This window comes from Ictalurus furcatus, chromosome 19, assembly GCF_023375685.1.
Source record: "Ictalurus furcatus strain D&B chromosome 19, Billie_1.0, whole genome shotgun sequence".
Classification (NCBI taxonomy): domain Eukaryota; kingdom Metazoa; phylum Chordata; class Actinopteri; order Siluriformes; family Ictaluridae; genus Ictalurus; species Ictalurus furcatus.
The window spans coordinates 3,098,423-3,126,326 of NC_071273.1; the positions used below are offsets into that span (position 1 = coordinate 3,098,423).

The following is a 27,904-nucleotide window of genomic DNA, read 5'->3' on the forward strand; positions in this document are numbered from 1 at the left end:
ACCTCGAATAGTGAGGTACCAACCACATGTTCAACCACATGTTCACCCAGGTGTGTTGATGGTGGAGTGGCTGGCCACTTTATGTCCCAGGGCTCCCTCATGACAGTGTTACCTTCTGGCTCTCCTTTTCAGTTATGCAGTCATAGCTAGTCTTGCCGGAGTCCCTGCTTGCACTCTGCACACAATGTACATTTCCTTTACCATTACGTGACAATTAGCATACCTATTAATGTGTGTCTCTCTCTCTCGCTCTCTCTCTCGCTATGCATGCTACTCCTGAGATACAAGTGACCCTGACCCGTCCTGCTCTCCGGACCTGTCTGATCCATCCTGATGCCCAAATTCTGATTGGAGTTCTCATCACCTAAAAATCACTCGCTGCTGATTAGGACGGCCCCACATGGTGCAGCCTAAAGATCAATGAGATTACTGTGGATGGTCCCACAAAGAAACCATGATGATGGCAATTGCTACAAACAGTTTTACTATGATGGCTTAGGAGTGCATTCGCTATGAACACTTTAGCACTCAAGTCTCAGTCATTTAACAAAACTTCAACAAAATACAATTCATGTTAAACTAACGCATTCAGAAATGCCTCTGATGCTTATATTCATAAGTTACTCATGAGTTCCTGGTTACACAATTGCACTTTTGACAATATAATACAGTTAGAGAAGGGAAATTATTTACAATTGCACAATCTGGTGTCACCCAGATGAGCATGGATTCTCTTTTGAGTCTGGTTTCTTCCTCATGTCGTTTTTCCCTCACCACCATCGCCTCTTGCTTGCTCATTAGGGATAAATAAATTTATATCTGGAATTGATATATTTCTGTAAAACTGCTTTATGACCATGTCCATTATTAAATGTACTATACAAATAAAAATGAATTGAGTTACAGCTGTGAGTAAATTAGGCTTCCCCTCATTAGAACTGATTGACCTGTGGCAGCCGTATTATTTACAAACGTCAACATGTTTCCGATTAATTTTGAGTTTCACATTCCTATGATGAGTAGGAGACAAGGTTGTGAAGATAGGTCAAACATCCTATGACTAGCTCACAAAAGCATGTTTCACATACTATGCAGATTATCAGATAAATATGCGTGGCAAAGGTGAACATTTCCTGAGGATGTTTTGTTTAGAACAACCAAAAGAATGAGTGGAAAAAGGGCTCATTGTTCATTAGATATGGACCTAAAAATATATGCTTGCCCTATAGTGCCACCATAAGGCCGATTGGGCCTAACTTGCTTGTCTTTCAGGGTTTCAGTGGAGAAGGAGAAAAAACAACATGGTTCCAGCACCTCTGCGCATAGACCCCTAATTATAAAGCTGAATATAAATCAGACAATACTGTTGTGCATTGTGCAGAAACTACTAATAAAAACATTATAAAATTCTATAACAATACTGTTGCACATTGCTTTGTGTTGCACAAGTTACGATTAATAAAAGACGCTATCAATTGTATAAAAGTTTTACACTTCACCGTTTTGCAATCACTTGTAATAAAACATAACAGAAATCCGATAGCAATAGGGTTACACACTGCTTTGCAAATGTGAGTGGGCGGGGCTAAATGGCACAAAAGCCTTCACTGGACACATCAACATGAGAAATGCTTATTATTCTTAAGTGCAAAACCATGAATAGCGACCCCCTGTGGGAAATCTGAGTCACCACACTTAGAGGATGCTCACCCATCAAAACAAGTTTTGTTTAATAGCTGAACATTCTGGCTTCAGGAAACATACCTCAAACAAATTAAATGATTTTCATTAATGCCGTATTTTTTTTCCGGATCAAGTAGAGGAAAAAATTATGGAATCATCATCACCACCACCACCATAACTAGTACTTTGTTGCTCCTCCTCTGGCTTTTTTCCCCCCCCTTGAAGCATGGACTTATATTCAACAATGTTCTCCATCAAGCTGGTTCCAACTTCCTGGAATAGCAGTGGACAGATCAGCTTAGCAGGACCAACTGAAAATTTATGGTGGAAATGTAAAAAATTGGTCAATGACGGTGGGATTGATGTCTGGACTGTTTGCTGGCATTGAGAAGAAAAGCTTTGCATCATCATCATCCTGAACAATGACTTCATCACCAGTAAACCTATTTTCTATGGATGGAATGAGAAAAGGGTCCAAAATTTCAGTGTACACCCGTGCAGTGAGGTCTCAGGAGACTGTTTTACCGGACATGCAACTCCACGTCATAAATGAGTGGGGAAATGTGCTTGTTTTCTTCAGACAGTCATCTTCATATGTTTCATTAGAACACCACCAGACAAAAGTTCCAGCATCATCTCCTTGGCCAGTGCAGATTCGTGACTCATCACTGAACATCACTTTCCTCCAATCCTCCACACTCCATGACTGCTCCTCTTTAACCCACTGCAACCTGGTTTTCATTCGGCTTTTCTATACGTAAACCCCATTCCATTCAGACGATTTCTTACAGTTCTGTCATGAACACTGACTCCTGCTTCCACCCATTTGTTTTTCATTTGTTTTGTTGTGCATTTTCTATTTTCCTGACGCTCTGACGTCTTCCTCGTCGACCCGTATGTTTTCCTTTTATAACCTTCCCATTTTGTTTATACTTGCACCAAAATTTAGACACAGCGGACTGGGAACAACCGACATCTTTTGCCACACTCCGTGTCGGATTTCCTTCTCGAGGGAGTTTTACAATCCTTTCCACTGTTTCAACGGACGACTTTCTTGTTGGGGCCATGTTTCCTTTGAAAAAGTCCAAGGTTAAGGAATGCGAGCAGTCTCTTAACTGCAGACTCATTTGCATTTTTTAGACTTGTGCTGGTACTTGTTTTAGAAAAGCAAATTACAAGGGGATTCCATTTTTTCCCCTCTACTTGATTTGGAAATAAATATGCCATTAATGAAAATAATTGTATTTGTTTGAGGTATATTCAGTGAAGCCAAAATGTCCAGCTGTTAAACAAAAAGTGTTTTACGTCATATCTGCGATTTGTTTATTTGCTACGAAGTAAAAAAGCCGCGCGGACGTCCTCCGAGTGTGGTGATTCCATGATGTTTTCCAGGGGTTGTACTAGTGGGTCTCTACCTACCCCATTCATTGCTGACCCCATCAAATGCCTACTGAAAGATGAATGCCCAATGGTAGCCATGTGATTTAAGCAACAAGGTCATCAATTACAAGACAGATACAAATTTGTGGAATACCAGATTTCATACCAAATGAGACTATCGAGTCTAATCTTCAGGTGGATGGGCTACAACAGGAGAAGACCACATCGGGTCCCTCTCCTGTCAGCCAAGAATGGGGCAGCTCAAGACTGGAAATAGACCAAGATTTTTTTTGGTTTTTTACATTAATGTGGACTCTACAACTGAGCCCTGAAAACATTGGAAACCCCTGAAAAACCAAACAGGCTGCTGGGAAAAAAGTCATTTTCATATAAAACATGTGTTATACAAATTATATAAATTTGCAGAAAATACCATTATTTAACTCTTCTAATTCCCAAAAAGACGTCCTGACTTTTCTGGCAAGCTTTCTATCTGGTGTCTAATGTGACACAGTAAGCAAGTAAGTAAGCTAATGCTTCTAACCAACAAGTCAAGAGCTGATGTTTATAGTGGACACCACTGGCCATCTACACTACTTGGCCAAAAGTATGCCACCTGACCGTCACACCCACATGTGTTTCTTCCCCAAAATGTATGGAATGTGTTTGTACACTGTAACATTATAATTCCCCTTCACTGGAACTAAGAGGCCCAGACCTGTTCCAGCATGATACTGTCCCTGTACACAAAGCGATCTCCATGACGACACGATGTGTTAAGGGTGGAAGAACTCGAGTGTCCCGTACAGACCCTTGAGCTCAACCCCACTGAACACCTCTGGGATGAACTGGAGCCTCCTCAGCATACCAACATCACGAATGCTCTTGCAGCTGGAGGAACACAAATCCCCAACAGCTATCAGGGACTAACTCTGGAATGGGATGTTCAACAAGCACAGATGTGCGTGAGACGGTCAGGTGTCCAAAAACATTTGGCCACGCAATGTAATTGATCAGACTTGCTTATTAACGATGTTAATATGCATATAAAATAAAACACATGAATAATTACAGTTCCATTGAAAATGATTAAAATAGCATGCTTGTACCTTACCGTAGAACAGAGGTATTTAAACTGGTGTGGGTGAAATGGAAAATACAAAGCAAACACACAAATAACCACGCAGAACTCCACACCAACAGCAAACAAGCCTAGTCCTTCTTTCTTACACTTTACAAATGTATACGCCTGAAATACCCTTAAATATACAACTCAAAATCATTTCACCTTGCTGTGACCTTAACCCTGTTCCAAAAAACCCCCTAATCAGTTCCTCTACTGGTCACAATGATAACTCCATATAGAGAATACAAACCACTCTTTCTTGAGATACTGTGCTGCTGATGATCTCAGGCAGACGGACGGCGGATTGAGGGATGGACAGAAGGAATGGCAATAAAAACAACCTAGACAGCTCAGCATGAGCGTTTGCGTAACATCTCTGTATAAAACAGGGAGGACGCCATTAAAGAAAAAAAACCCTGTTCAGTCATATGACACTGTAATGACCGTGACATCTCCTTCCTCCTGACCTGTCTAACCTGTCTTTACACTCCACTCCTGCTAGGCTCTCTTTCTTCGGCTCGGAGCGCACGACTAACCTCACCTGCGTACACTAAAGACCAGCCGTTACACTCCTCCTCCTGCAGCGGGTAATCTCAAACTGATTCAGCTTCTTTAAACTCAATACAATCTTCAACGGTTCTAATGGAAAAACATCACAATTTTCCATTTCCGTTGAGCACCACTTGTAGTAGCACTATTGATAACATACCATCACGCTCCAGTCCGTACGGGTCAATACATTTTTATTGTAGTTCCGTTTTTGAACCCTTTGCTCTCGGACTGCTCGGTGTCACCCTAGGGAGGACGGGTTCCCTTTTGAGCCTGGTTCTTCTCACGGTTTCTTCCTCATGTTGCCGTCATCATTAGGGGATCCAAACCTACATCTCAATTTATCTTTAAAGCAACTTTGCGACAATGTCTATTGTTAATGTCATAGAAATATACCTGAAATTAACTGAATTAACCATCAGAGATCAAACATCGAATAATAAATGTTCTTCCTTAAGGATTTTAAGTTTGCTTAAAGCATCTGCATTCCTAATGTGGCTTTGTTTTAAAAAAACAAAACAAAACAACAAACCCAAAACATCAGACATGACTCTCCTGATAGAGCTTTAATTTCTCCTTATCGTCGAGCGCACATTACATGAATGTAAACTTACCACACCTGAATAATGGCCATTGTTTCAAAAATTACACCAGCGAAGACAACTATGGAGGAGGCTTGTACTGCTGACAGATCTGGGACAGAACTCGGACACCCATTCGGAAGGAAATACTTGTAGTGAGTGGTCAGCAGACGTCGTGCGCAGGTACACGCGCCTGAACAAGCGGCTCTGTTAAAATTAAATCGGGTCAAACAGGTTCAGACAGGGAGAAAAGGAGAGAAACGCTAAAGGGGTAGAATTCCGTACGGAGGTTGAAATGATTCTCATACAAGGTCTTTCCTCACGGCCAATTTGATTTTATTGTTCATGAGATGGCTACACATTGCCGATGGGTTGTGCTTCTCGCTATGCCCAAAAAGTGTGGAAGAACAAAACGTATATATTTCTGTTAATCCAATCGGTCACTCATTCACGATGGTAAAAGTCCGCCAATGTTAAAAAGATCGTTCGAATCTCCCAGTATTCCCCTTCCACCGACATATGTCCGCGAGTATCCACATTTTTCATTTTATGATAGTGTGACAGCAAACAAGCTGATTCATAAAGACACGTCCATGAAAATAAATCTCTCCATTTCTGTTTAAAAAATGTCTAAAGTCTATTTTTTTTTTTTCTACAATGCGTTATGAGTTGCAACCAGGCACATTCTTGTTTTATTATTTTTTTTTGTTTTGTTTTGGCTGAATATGGGTGTACACTTTCTTGCGCTCTTTAACAAGATTACTTGTTGTAGCTATAGCAGCAGTGTGCTTAGCAAGCGAGCAAAGGAAGGGAATGGACTTTTTTTTCGCTCCCTGAAAGCATTTCCTTTCACTCCGAAGCTGCACTGTGTCGCACTGGCTCTCCGTGGTGCTTAGTCCCAAGAATCTCTTTAATTTTTCAACAAGCAGCCAATTTAGAGCCTCTCTGTCGTCATTTTGATGTTTACAAACGCAAGATTTGACCTGAAAAGGGAGAAAAATGAGAATTTGAACACGAACACATTTCAAAAATAAACACCGTACATACGGTTATTATAATAAAAAGGGTTCGGCTTTCTCGTACCTGTCTCTGAAGCACAGGCTTGTGAACCCAGCTATCGGTAAAGCCTGGTGAACTCCCTCACTGCCCAGCACACCTGCTTACACTCCTCCGCACTGAACATAAACAAGAAAGAAGGTAGTTCAGTTAAAACGTTTATTCAGCACATGAACCAGCAAGCATGACACGGGTGGCTAGGGATTAAACTCACCTCGTGATCTGTTTGTGGAAGTCTGTTAGCTGCTTGTGAGTGACTGTTACAGCTCCTCCGGACATCTCCTTGGGAAGGCCTTTTAGTGCCACCTCTAACCAGCGGCAAAATACCTGGACAAGGACAGAAAGAGTCATGGAGTCAAGCTCAGGGCTCTACAGTGCGGGATTTCTGTTTGTGTTTGTGTGAAAGGGAATAATAGAGAACTCGGTCATTATCAGTAACCATGTTATACACCATATGGCCAAAACACAAGACCCATATGTGGAAGAATATGGGTGATGAACACTACTTCTCAGTAATTTGTTAATATAACGACACGCAGTGACTGTGATGGAGGGGACCTTTTTTATTTGAATGTAACCTTTATTACAAAAGCTTGGATTTCTAGTTTAATATAGACCAAGTGGCGCTTTAAATCGATGAGAAAGATGATTTTTTTCTTTGAAGAGCCGTACCGGTCGGTCAAACACCATGATCTCCCAGAGCACTTCAGCCACGTCAGGCAGTGTGTATGAAGGCAGGCAGAAACAGCAGGTGTGTATCAGCTGTGTTACTAGCTGTTGCCCGTGCTGCTGCATGGCCTGAGCGATCAGACGTTTCCGCACCTCAAAGTCGTCCTCGTGCTAAGAGTGGAGGACAGAGAGAACATTACTTAAAGTAAAACAAAAGGGGGATGCTTTAAAAGTAGTCTTTTCCATTCAACAACAGGCTCGACATTTTCCATTCGACTTTTGTTGTACACTTACGTCGTTGGAGACACCCGTGTGAATGAGGTCTCTGACAAACTTCATGACACTGCAGTTGGCGTCTCGGTGGTCCAGCGTCGTGGCCGCGATGGCGCACTGGATGATGTGGACAATGATACTGCTGCTTAGCAATGTGACGGGGCTGCGCTGGATAAACCTGAGAAGAGAAACAAAGACTGAAAATATGCACCTTCATACTGCGAAAGAATAATGATGGATCCCGTATCTGAAATCAGATCTAAGTGGCTGGCTAGCAATATTCGAGCCTTTTTCATGTTCATTACTAATAAAATTGTCTCACTGGTGGTGTATAAACCACACGTCACTCACGATGAATATCGTTTAAACACACAATATTTTGGGGTCAATCCGTGCTATTGAATTTTCCTACTTTAAATGATTTTATTTTTTTAAACATGACCCAACAACTGCTGAACATTATCAGTATGTTTTTAAATCTCTGACACTACAATAAACTTGGTGCTAATGATCCCTTGTTCTGAACTTATAGAAAGGCGGATCGGATGTAAACGTTTACAGAACAGTTGCACACGAGGAGTACCTCGTAGCGAGTCTGAACAGATCGTCGACGGTGTCAGGGTGGTTGCGGAGGCCGTTGGGCTGCTCCAGCAACTGAAACGTGGGCATGCAGAGAGCCTGTGGAAGACACAATGACAAATATATTACCAGTTAAGCCTTTACAATGACTCTCAACCAGAACCGGACGATAACGTGTAGTCACCCTGTCCGCTGACATTAAACCAACAAAACACGTGCACTCATTAACATAGTTTAATATAAGGACGATTTTGGCGAGGTCGTCACACTTGAAGCATTCATAGTTGTGTGTTGTTCCAGCCGACAGAGAGTTTTGTATGCGTGTGAGGTGTGTGTAGCACCTGTAGCATGTCCAGCAGGCCTTGCCTACAGCCCTCCTCCATGCCATACTCATCCACCAGGATGCTGCCCAAGTACAGGAAGCATGAGTGTGGGTACACCTGGTACACACTCACCATCTGAAACAGCACAGAGCTGTGTCAAACACAAAAACATTCTTACTCAACACAAAGACAGTTCTGAACTCTCACCCAACACAAACATGAATACAGCCTGTGCACAAGTCAAGCTGCTGACCTGACCTTTCTCAAGGGCACACTGTAGAACACGTTGTTTTTTTATCTGTATATTACTGAATGTGTGGTTTCAGTTTACTGATCCACGTTATGAACTGTCTAGACAGCTGTTTGACCACTAATCAGTACGCCACTTATCTGAACACGTGTACATGACATACAGGGACGCGGAACACCCAGAACACAGACACACAGACCTGTGTGACGAGGGGCTGTAGCAGCGCAGCCGAGCCCTTGCCCACGCAGCGCACGGCGAACCTCAGGCAGCGGCAGCAGCGCTCCACAATGCGGTTATCTGCCTGGTGTGCGTTTAACGTTTCTGACAACACTGGCCAGATCTGAGGGTAGACATAATAATAATAATAATAATAATAAATCAACTATACCTTATTCTAAAATTACCAGGTGTCTATATGAAGAACAAATTCTGCCAAAACAAAATTGAAAATATTTTTTTTTATATAATTTTTCTATTTCTGTATTTACTTTTATTTACCCATGTACATATACTTTAATTTTACACTATTTTATATTCATCTATTTTTTATATTCTATTTTCATCTGTTCTATTTTTATATTATTTATTGTTTTATTTCTTTATTCTTCTCCCCCCCCCTCCCCCTCCCCCTTTGTTAAATAGATATTTAATGAATTTATTTGAGGATATATTTATTTTTACTTTGGCAGAACTGGTCCTCAACAAGAAATATACAGCGTGTGTGTACATGTGTGTGAGTGTGTGTTTTTACCTCCTGGATGACTTTTTGACAAGGGTGCATTTGTCCATTCTCTACAAAAGGATTTGTGTGTCTAAACAGCAGGAAACGAGTGGAGACAAAAGAAACAGTATGTTGAGATTAACCTGTAGAGTAATTCAAGATAGGGTTATAAAAAATTATCTGTATTAAACTGCACCCTGTTCATAAACATGTTCAAAAAACATACAGCGCGGCCATAAAATAAAAACATCGTCAGAGAACTACAGTGGATAGCTGATGGTAGGAGTGGCTGTGTGTGTGTGTGTGTGTGTGTGTGTGTGTGTGTGTGTGTGTTGAGGACTTACCTGAAGATTACTGCCAGTCTATCTAGCCATACTGTAGGGTCTGATGATTTTCCATTACTGGACTCCTGAGACAGCAGCTAAAGACATACATACACACACACACACACACACACACACACACACACAAATGATAAGATGAACTTTATTGATCCTGAAAGAAATTCTTGTACGTTCGTGTTAAAAAGAAAAGACCATGATATTAGTTGAGTAAAGAGTGAGCAGCATTTAGGTTTTAGAAACCCCCTCCCTGTAGAAAGGGGACGAGGAGGAATACTGCCCGGTTCGTCCAGGTGAGTAAAGATTCCTCTGTGTAATTTGACCGTCACTTTATTAAAAGCCAATAATAGTGATGATGAAATGAGAGATGGAGAGAGAGAAAGAATAATCACTGGGAAAAAACCCTGTGTCATCAAAGTGGAACGGTAAAACTTTAACTGGTTAACTTGTGAAGTTTTCACATGCTGACACCCACACACCCACCTTCTTCAGGGCCATGACCTGAACAGAGCACAAATCACTGAGACACTCTGCTATCTTCTCCAGCGGAAGCCGTGCCAGCACCAGCGCTGTGCCTGAGAGAAAGCAGAAAAAACACTTACATTATCTACGGTCAGCGCTATTAACAGCCCTTCACTACTTAATAAGTAAATAAAAAAGAACTCCAACGAGGACGGTATCCTAAACGTATAGATCATTGTTCCCAGCCTGGTCTTCAGAGGCTACATTTTTCTCCATCCCTAACCTATCTCCAGAGCTAAGCCATCAAGCACAGTGAACCTGTGGGTGGCCTGAGGACATTTATGACAGAGTTCTGGGAAAAAATGTTGTCACTGCTTTAAAGGTCTTTTTAAGCTTTCAAATCTAAACAGGTATCGACAGGCATGGTAGTTTGCTCAGGGATGGACCCTCTGAGGCACAGAGGTGCTGCTGGGGACCTCAATGTCACGCTAATGTCTAGCTAATCATACTGAGCATGACTATAACCTGCTAGTAGCGTGGCGTGACACAAGTATTCACCCAGTGCATGGTAAAAATCTAAACACTTACAGCAAAATAGCATCTGCCCAGCAGCAACATACAAGAATAATTCATGAAGGAATGAAATGAAAATAATCATAGCATTCTTAAGTAAATAGGTTGGTTTTACTGTGAGTGATGACCATTAAATGCCCATTTAAAGGGGTCAGGACATGCGTTTATTTTATTTTATCTTCTCTGGGGTGTAATTACAATATTACTAAAGATTGTTTTTGCACAAAGTTTCCCCAAAAATGACAGGATTTTCATGAACACCAAATTTATTGCGTAAATGCTACTATGAACGATTTCTGAATAAATCCTTTTGCATCCAGCGTGATCAATGAGGCCCAATGTCCACAAACTTTCGTGTGTGTGTGTATACAAAATTATATATATATATATATATATATATATATATATATATATATATATATATATATATAGAGAGAGAGAGAGAGAGAGAGAGAGAGTGAGAAAGAGAGAGAGAGAGAGAGAGAGAGAGAAAGAAAGAGAGAGAGGAAGAAAGAGAGAGAGTGAGAGAGAGCGAAAGAGAGAGAGTGAGAGAGAGTGAGAGAGAGTGAGAGAAAGAGAGAGAGAGTGAGAGAGAGAGTGAGAGAAAGAGAGTGAGAGAAAGAGAGAGAGAGAGTGAGAGAGAGAGTGTGAGAGAAAGAGAGAGAGAGAGAGAGAGTGAGAGAGAAAGAGAGAGAAAGAGAGAGAGAAAGAGAGAAAGAGAGAGAGAGAGAGAGAGAGAGAAGCAGGCAGACTGACAGATGAGAGAGGTCCAAAGATAAGGAAAAAAATATTCCTGTGCTGCATAAGCATCCATGATTTAAAAAACATCCATAACCAATAAAAGTGGTGGTAATACCTTTGAGCAGGCCAATGGCAGCATCTGTGTTCAGAGCGAAGGAGTCCAGCGAGCGTGCGATGTGTAGCAGGCCTTGGAAGTGCTGGGCCATGTGTTCCCGGCACACCGAGCACATGTTGTGAATGGCCTTTGCTGCCACCGAGGCCAACGGCTTCTCCCGCAGCCCCTTCATTAGGTAGTCTAGCACAGGATCTGTGTCCCATCCACACAGACACACAATCACAGGAAAAAAAAATAATTCTGATTAGAATGATATACTATATCAGATCCACAGCATCATGAATTCTGCTAAACACCAGGACATTTCGGCCCCAAACACAGCTGCCTCTGCCACGGTGTTCAGACTCTGCCATAGATCTTTTCATCGAGACGGTGAGCCAAACATACTTCAAATCAACAGCGTTACAGAAAACTCATCAATCCCAGTCTCTGGATTGGATCCTGAGGAGAACCTGTGGTTTGAATTAAAGAGGAAAGTCCACATGCATGAACCTAAAAAGATCCAAAGAGCTTAAAATGTTCTGCAAGTGGACTAAGAGCTGACCAAAGCCCTCTGTGAGTGTCTTGTAAGACTTTACAGGAAGAGACTCAGGGCTGGTATTGCATCCAGGGTGTTATCTCCAGCACATGCACTGAAGCATGAGGTCGAGTACCTATGGTGAAGTAGGATGCACTGATGAGCTTGTGGAAGTATAAAACAGGACTACTACTACTACTACTACTACTACTACTAGGTGTGTGCAGCTATCACATTTCCAAGGGGAGCCATATCTAGAAAAAAAGTGTGTATGTTGATCGATCTCCTTTTCCGCACATGAACCCAGCTAGTCTCTGCTGTAGTCTGGAAATATTGCTGCTTTTTTGTAGTGACTGTGCTTACCTAAGAAGCGAGGGTTGCGGTCCATCACCTCACTCATCTCTCCCACCAACTCAATGCTGGTGTAGCGCACAGCGATGTGCACCGTCTGAGGAAGGAGCACCACCTGTTCCAGCACTTCTGTCAGAGTGGGGTTGTTCTCCCTGTGCACAAACGTCAGGGGGTTCAGTGTTCCACTTTAAGCAAGAAACATGTTATGTAAATATGTAAAGAACCACGGGTCCACATTGGAAAGCTCACTCACGGGTCCACACTCTTGGCAATAGAAGCCATTAAGAACAGCACAGCCTCGGTCACTTCCCAGGGTGGGTTTCCGTCTTTCAGAGTTGAGTACAGCTAGTGCACGCACACACACAGGTTGTGGTTTTAGAATTGCAGGATTTAGTTTATTGAGTGACAAGATTTAAAATGAACGGCTAAGCACAATGTTGATATTAGCAAACTGTTTGGAAGCAACGAAAGAAAGACATGTATAGTGAAGCGCCTACACTGCTGGTGTGTACCGTGCATTTCCGCTGCTTCTTATACAAACAGAACCGGTTTCCATACTCAGTAGTGTGTGTGTGTACGACTACATGCGCCTCAGTAAGAACAGAAAAAAGCTACTACCTGTGAGAAACACTCCATTGAGCCGACAAGGAAAATAACATCCTTGACGAGATCTGAAACCCTCAGCCTGAACTCTCCAAAGTCATCCGTGTCTTCGGGGATTCCTTCCTATTAGACAGAGGTGTGATTAAATAGACAGGCAGACAGACAGGAGGGCTGTAAGGTCAAGGAGTATCTCGACTCAATGTGTCAAATTTAACAACTGTGTTACCAATTTTCAACTTCTATACACGAACGAATAACCTCGGATGACAACAGAAACACGATTTCAATGCGTAGTCATTTTCCCCTCCAACAAGCGCAAGTTACTGTTGCTAAAGGTGGTTCTACATGGCACTGTATTAGAGTGTGTACTGAAGTTGGTTTACTATTCCGGGTGGAAAAAAAAACACTACACAGAGAGCAGTGTTAAGAAGAAAGGTGCGGTTTGCAACGGTGGACGGCGCTCACATGGTCTGGATCCAGCTGGCAGTGACGTGCCAGGCTGTGCAGTAGTCTCTGGATATAGGGCTTGAAGACACCGTGCAGTGCTGGATCGTTCGTCTTGTATAGGTGCTCCCCGAGTCGGTACCAGAAGTTGAAGGAGATTTCCACCACCTTGTTAGCAAATGAGACGTATACAGTATATACTCGCAATCGGGACGCTTGTGAAAATCCTACTAGGAAAAAAGGCAACACTAACCTCATATTGAGGATGTCCAGCGCAAATGAGCAGCAGCTCCAACGTGCGCAAATCACCCATGCCGTGTCCCGGGCTCCTGACAGTAATTTCCATGAATGTCTCGCACAGCTCAGTGAAAATCCGGCAGTAATTCAGCACCCTGTACGTGTTTGTGTAAAAGAGAGATTACACGGAAATTTTACATGCTACACAAGCACACTCCAAAGCGCATCAATTTCATGAACGAACGGTATGCATGGAGCACGATGCATGCTGTGTGTTGCTTTACTTATCAAGGTCCTCTCGGGCCACGGCCATGTGGTAAGCTGTTTCTAGTGTCAGAACGCCCTGGAACAGCTGCATGGCGAGAGCCACGTGCGTGTCTACGTTCTCGATGGCGTACAGGGCCGAACAAACGCAGTCGGACGCGGCTTCGTGCAAGTTAGTGGGGGACTCGTCCCTTTGCTGAGAGGAGAGGCACAAATATTAGCTTCAAAAACAGCACCGGAAATGAAATGAAGCCATCGGATCTGCAGCACTTACTAGCACTTGGAATAGAACCACCAACAGCTGATTAGTTGCCATGAAGTTGCTGTCCAGCACACCCAGGTTAAACCAACTGCCTAAGCAGCGGAACACTTTAATGAGCATCTTCTCGTCACTCCCAGACTTCTCCAGGCATGTCATCTGGTTACAAAGAAAGGATAAATATTGCACCACCGTTTTTCATGCAGCTGCAAACACTAAAGCTGAAAAAGTGTCAAGGTTTTTTTTTTTTTTTTTTTTTTTAAATAAATGTCAACTTAGCAGCTTCTGGTATTCTGTTCCAGTATTTCGATGGCTACAACCCAAAACGTACGAAGACGACTTCTACATAATTTCTCAGAGAAAAGCCTGTAAGAGTGCAGTGAGTTGTCATTACAACGGTGTACTCTGAAACATTATAGCACTCTGGCAACATCGATTACAAGTGTATAAATCAAATATCTCTGTTAAACAAAAGAAAGGGTCAGAAAGGGTCTTCTTATTGAAGTAATCACCGCTAATACTGCTGAGCCACACAATATACAGGTGCATCTCAAGAATTTTGAATATCATGGAAAAGTACATTTTTTCCTGTAATTTTGTTCAAAAAGTGGAACTTTCATATATGAGATTCATTACACATAGAGAGAAATATTTCGAGCCTTTTTTGTTTTAATCTCGATGAACACGGCTTACAGCTCACGGAAATCAAACATCCAGCATCTCAATATTGGAATAAAGAATTTATCATACAGAAATGTCGACCTGAGAAGACTCTAATTAGATAATTAACTCAGAACACCTGCAAAGGTTTCCTGAGGCTTTAATCTCTCAGTCTGGTTCAGTACACACACACAATCACGGGGAAGATGAAAGTAAACGCTGCATTTGATTTGGAAATCAAGGTTCCAGAGTCTGGAGGAAGAGTGGAGAGGAACAGAATCCAAGCTGCTTGAAGTCCAGTGTGACGTTACCACAGTCAGTGATGATTTGGGTTGCCATGTCATCTGCTGGTGTTGGTCCAGTGTGTTTTCTCAAGTGGAGAGTCGATGCAGCGTCTACCAGGAGATTTTAGAGAGCTTCATGCTTCTATCTGCTGACGAGCTTTATGGAGATGCTGATTTTCTTTTCCAGCAGGACTCTGCACCTGCCCACAGTGCCAAAACTTCTATTAACTGGTTTGTGACCATGGTGTTACTGTGCTTGACTGTCCAGCCGACTCGCCTGACCCGAACCCCATAGAGAATCTATGAGACACACCAGACCCGACAATACAGACGAGCTGAAGGCCGCTATCAAAGCAACCTGGACTTCCAGAACACCTCAGCAGTGCCACAGGCTGATCGCCTCCATGCCACGCCACACTGATGCAGTCATTCGTACAAAAGGATTAAAACCCTGACTGAGTATCAGTGCATAAATGAACATACTTTATCAGGTCGACATTTCTGTATTAAATTCTTTATTCTAATATTTTGAGCTACTGGATTTTTGATTTCCATGAGCTGTAATCCTTAACCATGGAGATGATTAAATTAAATTTTTGAAATAAAATTATGGGAAAAATGAACTTTTCCACGATGTTCAAATTTTTGAGATGCACCTGTAATGAAAGACGACTCGTGAGAAAAGGGGCGAGGCTCACCAGCAGAGTGACCACAGTGGTGGAATAGTAAGCGAGGTCCTCTATGATCTCCGTCCGCCGGTTAGCACCTATCCTCAGAGACCGGCTGTGAACTTCCTCCGGCAGCACTGTGAGGATTTCAATCAGAAAAGGCATTGAAGTCACATCATTACTGTACCTGAGGAGAGGAGAAAAGAGGAGAAAACAAGGGATCATTTCACCTATTTAACACATTTATAGACTTGCATCATGCCACCTCACTCGGTGGTATCTACCCATCTCAAACTGGAATTGGACTACTGGGTAATGATCAAACAAACATTTTAGTTATCATCATTTACTTTATGCTACCGTATACTGCATCACAGACGTGTGCAATACCAGCGTTCAACAAATTAGGAATCGATTGTAATTGCACTGTTTGAACACTAGAGGTCCCAATCTAATCTGCACAACACAGAGTTAAAACACAGTCCTCTCCTGCTTGATGCACTTATTGCAACCAAATAAACAGCTATTTACTTTAAGACTATCTGTAACCATTACTTTTGCTCATATAAACACTGGGTCTTCTGCCACCTAAGGTGTCAAGTTGTTTGAAAGATCTAGATGTAAATCTCAAACCCAAATATCTTCATTGTATAGCATTTACACGGAAGACTTTGCCTTTCCGTTCCAATACTTTTGGAAGGGAAAGAGCGCACAGGTCACATGATCGTGCTAATGAGTACTTCAGTAGCTTTCAAACACCTCTGTGATATACAGTGGCAGTGCACACAAGCACAGTAAAATCCACAGTGTTGAATCAACATCAAACAGTGCTTAATCATGTCCAGTAGGACACAAATGAACACTGAAAGAGCTAATTGCCCATTTGAGGTGTTGAATTAACACAGGCACGTTCTGTTTTCCTCCACTCAGATCACAGGGATCGTTGGGATTGTTTGCCGGGAGTTTCTCACCCGTGTTGGTGTTTAAACGATTTAAAACGTTTATTTTGCGCTTTTATCAATAGTCGTTTTCTTCAGTCGTATTTTTCACTTGCCCATTCTGTCGCGTTTTGGTTTTCACAAAGAAAGCTTTTGGGCTTTCTTTTTCCAGCTAAAGACAGCAAGCGGAGGCCATCCACATCTGATCTGCCCAAAATCCTCGACCAAGGTACACGTAATATCCAACATGGGAAACATTCAGCTAGTTCAGTGTGTTGAGTGCAGAACGTTTAAGCCGTTCTTACTCCGTCATTAGTAACAGCTTTATTAATCATTTATTATATTAGTTAGCTCTCTGAAGGAGAAGAGCACAGCATTAGCAGAGCACATGCGGATGCTAGAGAGGGTTAACGAGAGCAAGGGAACCATAGTTTCGGTAGAGAAAAGTCTGGGTGCCTCAGGAAGAGATAGCAATCCCCCACCTCCGGCATGCTAGTCTGCTAGCTGCACTGAGTCGTCGCACAGGTTACACAATATCGAGACCGTGTCTGTTTCATGACCTGAACAAAAACGTAGACATACTCAGAAAGTTTGTTTTAGTAACCTAATTAACATTAAATAGATCATACTGAATACACAGCCAGCACTGTTGATCTCAAGCTAGGACTGTTAAATATTTGCTCTCTTACATCCACTAAAGTGCTTATTGAAAACTGTTACTAATCAGGAAATTAATGTACTGTGTTTAACAAAAACTTGGGTTATCATCATTAGCCATCATGTCATCATACACACTACAACAAAATACCAAATGAGTATGTAACATTACATGACGCTAGCCCCCGGATACAACTATATACATCTCCCTCGTCTACCTGGCAGACGAGGAAGCGTTGCAGTTATTTATGATGATATTCTAAGTGTCACACCCAAGATACTGCTGCCCCATTCCACCATTTCATCCTTCACTCTAGTTGGCTGAGGAGCCGAGGGACTGGATCTAAAGTTAATTACCATACTTAATTACCGGGGCAGTGGTTGCTTAGCGGTTAAGGCTCTGGGTTACTGATCAGAAGGTCGGGTGTTCAAGCCCCAGCACTGCCAAGCTGCCACTGTTGGGCCGTTGAGCACGGCCCTTAACCCTCTCTGCTCCAGGGGCGCTGTATCATGGCTGACCCCGCACTCTGACCCCCAACTTCCTGACATGCTGGGGTATGTGAAGAAAAGGATTTCACTGTGCTCTACTGTATATGTGACCAATAAAGACTCATTATCATTATCTCTGGTCTTTTTTACGTTCACTTCTCATCCTTAGTCAGCAAACTAACAATAACAGCATCATCAGCAAAATCTTTAAATGAACCCATCTGTGCGTTTGCTCACACAGTCATTAGTATATGAAATGTAGAACAAGGACAAGAGACCACATCCAGTGGACGCAGTAAGAGTGTCTGAAAAGGTGCTGTTTACTACGACTTAAAAAAAATCTAATAACCACCCCACTATCTGAAATTCTACTTTAAACTCCGAAAACCATTTCTTTATTAAAACGTGAGACTGAACAGTGTTAACAGCTGAAGAAAAATCTACAAGGATCAATGTAACGTGGGTTTTACTCCCAGGCATCCTCAACTCCCCTTCTGGACTGGTAAGCAGACTGCAGCGGATCTAAACGAGTCGGAGTTTTCAGTAAAAGTTCATCCCTGACAGATTTCTCCAAACATTTCATCACCAATGATGTCAGCGCAACAGGTCTAAAATCATTTACAACTGTAGGATGACGACTATGGCCTCTATCCACCATTCAGATGTTTATTTTTTAAAAGCTTGTCGAACATCCTGCTGATTAAAAATCTTTACACTCCATATTACACGCAGTCTCAGTCCTAAGCACATTCATTTCACTAGGAAAATCATCCACATCAAATCTAGTATAAAAAGTACTCAATTCTTGTGCCAACTCTAGATCAGACTGACAACCAACCAGTGTGATGGGGCCATTACTTTTACTCTGAGATCCAGTTACAGTATGTATACTCTCCCAGACAGAGCCAAGTCTATTTCTTCTAATATCCCCCTCTACTTTCTCCTTATACCTATTTTTGGCCCTCCTAATTTCACACTGTGTTTTTGCAAATCATGCTTCCCTTCCGAGACACCTACATTAAATACCTTATTTCCTTCAATCATCAGGGACTTTACAGATTTAGTTATCCAAGGTTTAGTGTTAGCAAATGTTCGTAAAGTTTCTTGAGGGATAATCGTATCCTCGTCTGTTAATTCATGAAGATCAGAACACGAGTTTTCAAAAACCTCCCAGTTTGTGCGATCAAAACAGCCTTGCAAAGCTAAAGCCGAATCTGCAGACCAGTTCCTGGGAGATTTGTTTACATCCTTATACTTTTTTTATTTTATACACAGGAATGAAAAAAACAAAAAAAAACAAAACTGTGTTATGGTCAGACAGTCCCCAAAGTCCCTATAACACAAGTCCAAAGTCCTGTTAAATCATGTTGCACAGATAACATACCGTCGAAAAGATCGCAGTGTGTTTTAAAGAGCACAGGATAAAAGGAGGGGCGTCAGGGGAAACATCGTGCACTGTAGAAACCATACGTTCAACAGTCTCCTTCACTTTACCTCGGTTGCTTTAGGGTGAACTTACACCACCGTAACAACACTGTGATTCTCGAGGTAAGTAAAATGGCGGTAGTGATACAGAAAGCAGCTCAATATATCTTGCGTACACAAGGTTTCTCTTACGATTACTGAATCGCATCGCTTTTTATCCACGTATAAACTAATCTCCTTTGACCCCGCAGAATTCAATCAAGCGACTGAATACTTGGAGTCAGATAACGAAGCTACACTTAAAGATGTTATCCCTTGTTATCAGTGAGTATCAGGGGTTACCCCCGATGTATGCAGCCTAACTGTCACAACAGAACGGCATTTTCGGAGGTTCTTCAACACTAGTCAATGTTCAACTGTCTGATCAAATCTTTATTAACAGAGGATTCTTACTTTTCTATGAGGGTGTGAACACAGCCTTTCCATGACGCCATCTGCAGTGCAAGATCAGCAATTGCCAGGGCGAGCTTGGGGGGGCGCACAAAAATAACATTTTTTTTAAAACACATATTGGATAGTTTAGCAATGCTTAAAACAGTGCTATCAATACAGACTCCACCCATAACTCTACTATTTTCAGTCGACTGGTACGGCGTTGGGCCGGCGAGATGAACAGCTTACCTGTGTGATGATGATGGGCGAGAGGTCTCTGAGGTTCTGAATGTGGGAGAGCAGAGAGTCACGCAGGGCAAGGTGTGTCTCCTGGGGAAGCTCATAGAAGGATGTCTGAATTTTCATTTTCATGGTTTGCGCTGCAAAGTAACACGACTCGACGTCCTGCTTCATCTGTAAGAGCTGATCCGAGATCTCCCAGGCATACATCTGTACGGGCAAAACAAAGCGCATCGATTAAAGGTTAAATGCTTTTCTGGCTTTATGGCAACACCTTCGGTAGCTTTACAAGCTTGTGAACTACATTTGAACTCCTTCAGTTTGTTTCTTAGTCTTCAACTGACGTACTGATTTACCATGGGAGAGGTGTTTACACTTTCACCAACCCCAGAAGCAGGGGAGTGAATTATATTGTAATAGCAATGGAACACTGGGTCAATTAAACAAACATAGCACTTCACGATTATCTCGATCATATTATTACTCTAAAATGGTGTACGTAAAATCCACCCATCCATCCTCAACCGCTTATCCGTTAATCAGGTCACAGGGCTCCAGCAGTGGACCTCAAACTTCCCCTTCCCGAGCCACATTAACCAGCTCTGACTGGGGGATCCAGAGGCGTTCCCAGGCCAGTGTGGAGATATAATCTCTCCACCTGGTCCTGGGTCTTCCCCGAGGTCTCCTCCCAGCTGGACGTGCCTGGAACACCTCTCTAGGGAGGCGTCCAGGGGGCATCCTTACCAGGTGCCCGAACCACCTCAACTGGCTCCTTTCAACGCAAAGGAGCAGTGGCTCTACTCTGAGTTCCTCTCGGATAACCGAGCTTCTCACCCTATCTCTAAGGGAGAAGCCAGCCACCCTAATGACAAAACCCATTTCAGCCGCTTGTACCCGCGATCTAGTTCTCTCGGTCGCTACCCAGCCTTCATGACCATAGGTGAGGGTAGGAACGAAAACTGCCCGGCAGATCGAGAGCTTTGCCTTCCGGCTCAGCTCTCTTTTCGTCATAACGGTGCGGTAAAGCGATTGCAATATAAAAAGCGATCGTGTATATAAAATGATTTTTAAAATTGTAGTTGCAATTTCATTCATGGTCAGGTGAAGAAAAGGCTGCAGTTAGCAGGTAGAGTTCAGTTTCGATCCGGTGGTTGGAGTAAAAGGAGAGCTGATGCTAATTACATTCGGTACTTTGGTAGCCCTCGGGTCATCTCTTAACATACAAGTGAACCTTGCAGAGGTCAGAAACGTCATGAGTCTCGGCTGATGAGGCAGACAGCACACAGACAGATGATGAACTGCTGACGAGTTCTCTTTGTGCATATGGTCCAGATGGGAAGCTTTTAAACCACGTGGTAGCCCAACTGGGTGTGGCCCATGTGCATCGTAGTGATCGAGGCATTGATGGCGGCTCTGACAGAATAGGTACGATCTGCACATAGTTTCCTATCTGCCAGGAAGGTGGTAAAAGGGTTTGAGCACAGTTACCAGTATTGTCCAGGATCTACCAGAGGCCGTATGGGCAAACTGCAGTGGATGCAGATGAGGACTTGCGTCCCTTTTCAAAAACGATAACACCACATGCTTAAAGGATTTCATGAACGGGCGACTGAGCAGCAATCGTTTCGATAACTGGAAAGCTCATTGATGTTTTAAAGTCGTTTGGATCTGTACATGTTTCCAAGGAATGGTTGAATATGGTGGCGAAAACACGGGTCACTTGGTTAGTGCAGCATTTTAGCTTTCCTGGTGATACTCCTGAAGCTTTCCTGACATTTTGTTTTTGCAGATTTAGTAGACCTGGTCCTCAGTGTTGAAACCGACAGACGTGAGGGGACCCCACAGCCTCCAGGATCTGGCGTCTGGCTGTGGTGTGAAGTGGTTGGATAGCTTTCAATTTCGGGTTGTAGCTTGGGAGCATCTGCATCATTATATGATCTGATTGCTATGGCGGGCACGAGAGAGAGCATGAAGGCTGCTTTAATTGTGGTGTAGAAAACGGCCCGGTGTTCGGTCCGCCCTTGTAGAACAACTGACCAGCTGCATGTACTTTGGCAGCTGGTTTCTAAGATTACAGTTGTTGAAGTCCCCTCGGATGAATTTAGGAATGGAGTGCTAGTTTAGGAATGGATATCAAGTCTCTATATTTAGCACCGCAGTTGACAGTAGGCTCTCTGCTTCCTGGTAGAAAATAAACACCTCCCAGAATGATGGCTGAAACCCATGGGGGGGTTGGGGAGGACCAGAAAGCCTCGCAAATAATAAAGAAATATTTGAGCAAGCAGAACGTTGTGAGAACAGTCACGGAGCAAGAAGTGAGTCGCGATCAGAGCAACGAAGCAGCCGGTAACCAGGCAGCTCCACAGTGGTGTAATTGATCCACAATTTCACAGAAACTTTCCTGGAAGTCACTTTTTCATTGTTCCAGTAAACCTTCCTCCTATTAAAGCCCCTGTCAAGTTATTTTCATAATTAGCCTTTTATTGTCAACTATCGATTCTGTGATGAATTTATAATCAACCGCATACAAAGAATAACGTTAGCCAGTGGTTTATGTGCATTATAGATAAATCAAGTCCCTGATGCAAGAAGCATACAGGCCAAATCACTGCAGGGTGTTCCGCTGAAACTCACCTGAACACCACCCTGCAGCGAGGGAGAGAAAACACGAGACTCTGAAAACTCACTTCGCCCTAACTGTCGCTCAATTTAACTCTCGCTTATTGAAAGAAGCCATTCCTCTCAAATCTGGAGACGGATCTTTGATGCTTTGGGAGTAATTTGTGGCGAGGAGAGCATGTGAATTTGGGAGGTTTAACCAAATATTAATTGCCCACTGGAATCAGCCATTTGAAAGGCAGTGCTTTGTAGATATCGCTCATCAGAATAATTCAATAAAAATATACTATTCTCAGTATGGTATTCAGTCAATAACATGCATCAGAGCTAGCTAGACAAAAGTGTAAGCCTAGCCAACCCCATACCTACAAGGATCATGGGAGTGCAAGAATGACTCGTTTAAAAAAATGCACTTAAATGTTATACTCAGTGGACGCTGTATGTTTTGGGTCGTCGTCATGCTGAAAGTGAACCTTAAAGCCCAGTGTGAGGTCGTGTGAGTCTCAACAAGGACCTCTCTGTCTCACTGCATTCATTCTTCACTCAATTCGGCAGTACCCGATTTTGACAGATGTAGCACTTGGAGTTCAGTCCGAAGTGTTATATTTGTGCCTCATCAGTCCTGAGAGCCCTTTAAGTGCCTTTTCCACAGAAGTGACTTCCACTCAGAAGAGGTCCAGCCACTATACCGTAAAGGCCTGGTTGATGGAGCATTTCTGAGATGGGTGTCCTTATGGCAGGTTCTCACATCTCTGCAGAGCACTTCTGAAGCTCCGTTAGAGCAGCCATTGGGTTCTTGGCCACCTCCCTGACCAAGGCCTTTCGAGCCCGGTTACCGAGTCCGACCAGACGCTGGTTCCAAAATTCCAAGGCCCACAGTGCTCCGGTTTTATCACCGTGCCGAGATCTATTTCTATTCGACACTATTAGATCAAGAGGTCTAAGGAGAGTTCTTTGGACTGCATGGTTTGGTTTTGGTCTGATGTGCACTGTGAATTATGGGGTGTCATGAACCCGAAGCCATGAGTCTGTCCTATGGAATCTAATACACACAAGAATGTCCAATCAATTGCATTTTCTTCAGGTGGACTCCAGTCAGGTTTTACAGACATCTCAAGATAATCAAATCAAACAGGACGCACCATTTTGGACAGCAATGGTGTGAATATACATCTAAATGACCGATTTTGGATTTTCCTAAAAACTTGTTTTCGCTTGGTCATTGTGGATTACTGGGTGTAAATGAATGATTTAAAAAAAAAAAATCCAATTTAAATGTATTCTATAGCAATTAGAAATGTGCACAAACTGAAGGGGTCTGAATACTTTGCAAACCCTCAACCGTCTGTAGTTTGTAGACAGGCCAAGACGCATGCCTCCAAACTCTCAACGTGTGCTCGTCTATGGTGCCAGTGAGGGACACTAAGAATAACCTGGCTACCTTCTTGTGCACGTGCGAACGCATGCTGAGACTGGACGGTGTAGTATTTTCAATATAAAGTGCATCAATACAGCCTTCTTTCCCTGGAACATTGTCACGGAAACTCGTTACTCTCACTCAGATCAGATTCCCCAGAGAGAAGCACAAGCTCTATACCTTTCAAAGCAAGCGGTTTCTAAACACGCAAACTCCACATCATTCCACTTTTGTTCTTGTACAGTGTGTGTCTGTACTCATCTTCCTCGTCTGTCCGAGCATGCTGTCATTTTATTTTGAACAGACAAAAATAAACCCTGAACCTTCGCAGTGTCACGCCTTGACACCCCCCGGACACTGTTTACGACCCACTGCCTCATTTGACTGAAGACTACGCAACACCTCCACTTGCTGTGCTGCCGAATCGGACAAAGATTACACAGAATTGCGTCGACTGATACAAAACGTTCGTTTGAAATCATGATTCGGTACTTTTTCATTTCTCTCAGAGCTTCCCCTCCGGACGATTTAATCTTCGACGGACAACCGCATTTTTAAATATCAATAAAAAGCTCACTGTTTGGGAACAACACACAAGAAGTACATAAAGGCTCCGTGTCCTCAGTGAACATTTAGCACATATTAAACACTGAGCCTCACAGTTATTTAAAACAGATTCAAATCAGTAACAGGAACTGTTTTCTGTTTCGCAGTCGGAGCACACCGTGACACAAACTGATCAGACACGGGGATGCTATTCACCCATTTAAATGCTATTGGTCTGATTATTAACTGACCATTAGGCAGCTTGTACATACAGCTACTGCTGTTCAATTCATCCATGAGTCGGATTATTCTTCAAACATATTAAATCCAAAACGTTTATTTAAAAATGTTTCTTTGCGGAATTTCAATCAGATAATGCGCCTAAACAACATCAATAACTACAGGACAACGTTACGGACAATCGTGGCACAGCATCAGAATATTTTCAAGCGCGTATGTCAAGAGACACCCAAAGCAGCGCAAGGTGACTAAATTCTGTACATTTTTACTGCTCGCAAAGCAAGACAAAGAGCACCTTAAAGCCTCCACCAGCAGCACCTCTGTCAGGTTGCCTATTGAGAGAAACTACAGTCCACGCCAAACTAGGCATCAACCCGACTGGCCTGCTGTTTCATGAGGCTCCGAGTGTGAGAACAGCACTTCCTCGGAGGAAGAATAATTCGACAGTGAATCAGAGGATAGTGGTTCTGATACCAGCAGCACTAGTGGCCCCTGAGGTACACAATAAACAAGGTAAAAGGACACAACACATTGAATGCAGCTAATAGCAATAAACTACTAAACATCTAAGAGAAATGGGTCTTGATTTCTTAGATCGCCTGCATCAGAAAAAGACCCCAGGTGTACTCTCTACACCCGAATGATGCCACTGCAACACCAAACCCAGCGTCTGACGTCAGGTCAGATCGCAGGCAGACCGCCGACAGTACTGACAGAGGACGGGACGTTTTCAATGGACGGATTAGCCAAAAATGTCACACGGATCACTAAGCGAACGCAGGCTGAGCGGACTTGTGTGAGCTGTGTGCATTAAACTGAAGATTCTGGGGCAGGGCCTCACCTAGTACCTGCAATGTAATACCGGAGAAAGGGTAAACGGTCAGCGCTCGAGCATGAACTTGACCTTCTCGACGGTGATTTACAACAGTCCGCTCCAGCGCCTACAGCCACACACACACACACACAGCTCTAAACCACCCAGAAGAGCGCTCACGGGCTGTCTCTGTCTCAGCAACAAATATCACCCTGGCGCTTTAAACTGAATTCGGTTCAGGATGTCAGGATGGAAACGCTGGACTGTGCTGTGTTCAGGACCGCAGGTTACACGGGGCTCTGGGGAAGTTCAGCCACCCAACCCCACAGAAAAGAAATAACTTCCTGTATAGACCACACCCACTTCTGGTCCAAAACAGACACGAATATTTCGCGCACCGAACAGATACACGCACTGAGTTACACATCACACCTGTTGAAATATATACAGGATGTGACGTCACCTTTTCCGCCCCTATTTATTGTTAAATGCCAGGTTTTTACACGATATTAATGAGCGTGTGCTCTTTGTGCAGTAAGACCGTCACTAGGGGGCGTGTTCCGGTTCTCCTGCCCGGAGGCGGTGTGCAGTGAAACGGCGGCATTCGTTCCTAAACACTGTTTCCGTATAAACAGCTACAGTGCGGTGACAGCGAGAAAAACGGCCCCCAAACACACACACACACACCTGTTCAACTTTTCCAAATCTCCGAGATAAACATGACATTATTTCATTTCCTGAGTTCTTCCTTTAATAACAACACGCGCTTGTTTCCGCGAGTGAATAAAATATGTTGCAATGCTAGCGTGCTCATTAGCATACAGCTAGCCGTGCAGTGTTGATCTCCATCGCACCACACTGCTTTTTCTTTCCCTCTCCTCTCCTCTCCCGGAGCGAACCCAGGCCGTGTGTGACACAAAATACTTTCTAAAAACAAGAAAAGTCCACCGTGTGTGTAAACACAGCAGGTCTGCGCTCGGCTTAGCCTGGCTGAGACACTCGGTTTCACACAGCTCAGGATGTTGTGGGGGAAAAACACACACACAATCCCAAATTAAACATACAGTGCACTACATACTACGGAAGTAAGAATCCCATGTCCTAAAGGGTAATACAGGGGGTAATAGTCATTTATCATTGAACACAGGGGTGCAGAGGCCCGTGTCACAATTCACCCAAGTTTTCCATTTTTAGCGTACCGATCTTTGCAGCTCTCCGAGCCACACCGAAGCTCGCTCCTTCCCGGTCGGATTCGGGTCGTGATACAGCGCCTGTACAGCCTGATAAACAAGAGCCAGGGAGGGTTTCCCACCTTCCATCATCTCCGCGGTGTCTGCCTAAACTATCTTTATCAGTAGAAATAACAATACAGGCCTCGTTCTCCTTACAGATTGAGCGCCATCTCAAACAGACGCAGAGAAAACCCGTGTGTTCCACAAACTCATCCGGGTAGAAACCAGCGCCTCGGAACTGCAGTTCCGGACAGTTGTTTTTTTTTTTTATTAATATTTATTTATTATTATTTTTTTACTTTTACCCCCTTTGTTCATACTGGGCATGTTCAAGATGTGCTTAGTTATAGTTATATTAGTAACATGCACGTCGTCTTTCTTTGATTATCTATAAACGGGGTATTTAAGTAAATATTGTGGATATAGTAAAAAGTAACTGAAGTGTGTGTGTGTGTTGCATTCGACTGAGAGGTCTTAACTTGTAACCCCCCCCCCCCCCCACTCGTGTCAAGTGAAAAGGAAAGACCCCCACTCCCAATTCGTGAACTCAGGATGATCTTCTCGGTACAGAGTGACGTCAGTCCAATATGGCCGCTCACAGCGTCAACACAGCAGCACCTCTCTTACCTTCAAATGAGTTAAACAGTGTATACAAGCATTTACATTAGATACATCAACATATAGACATATTTGCTTGTTCAACCTATAACACTGACTCTACTGTTCACTGTTGTGACATGATACATATACATCACTCATCACGGTTAGCTTGTTGCTGATAAAAGATGAACACGGAGGCATTAAGCTTAGTACACAAGGCATTTCAGACAAAAGCGCTTCTGAGGTTGTAGAACATTAATAATCTTTGAAATATATGAGATATTTGAAATGTTGTTAAACATTTCATTCATTCCATGGGGTTCCACAGTTCTGAGAGTGTGGATGAGCTGGTTATTCGAGGCCATAGGAGTGGAACCTGATGATGTGGTCTTCTGCTGTTGTAGCCCAACCTCAGGATTCAATGTTTTGTGCATGATGAGATGCTTTTCTGCTCACCACAGTTGTAAAGAGTGATTATTCAAGTTACTGTATCCTTCCTGTCAGCTCGAGCCAGTCCGAGCCATTCTCCTCTGACCTCTCTTATCA

The 27,904-nt window shown here is 43.1% G+C and overlaps 1 protein-coding gene across 1 annotated transcript; it reads right to left on the minus strand.

The window, feature by feature from the left end:
- Window positions 1-5,291: 5,291 nt before the first annotated feature.
- tnpo3 (transportin 3) lies at window positions 5,292-26,937 on the minus strand. Its single transcript, XM_053650724.1, has 23 exons — window positions 26,726-26,937; window positions 19,900-20,100; window positions 19,672-19,745; window positions 15,740-15,896; window positions 14,113-14,256; window positions 13,859-14,034; window positions 13,591-13,729; window positions 13,359-13,505; window positions 12,909-13,016; window positions 12,544-12,635; window positions 12,303-12,442; window positions 11,423-11,614; window positions 10,015-10,106; window positions 9,535-9,611; window positions 9,221-9,281; window positions 8,669-8,809; window positions 8,238-8,354; window positions 7,901-7,995; window positions 7,339-7,495; window positions 7,048-7,215; window positions 6,590-6,702; window positions 6,403-6,494; window positions 5,292-6,302 (listed from the first exon to the last, which is right to left on the minus strand). Exons 1-22 carry the CDS (start codon window positions 26,846-26,848, stop codon window positions 6,434-6,436), a joined length of 2,775 nt encoding a protein of 924 aa, XP_053506699.1. The 5' UTR covers window positions 26,849-26,937; the 3' UTR covers window positions 5,292-6,302; window positions 6,403-6,433.
- Window positions 26,938-27,904: the final 967 nt, after the last annotated feature.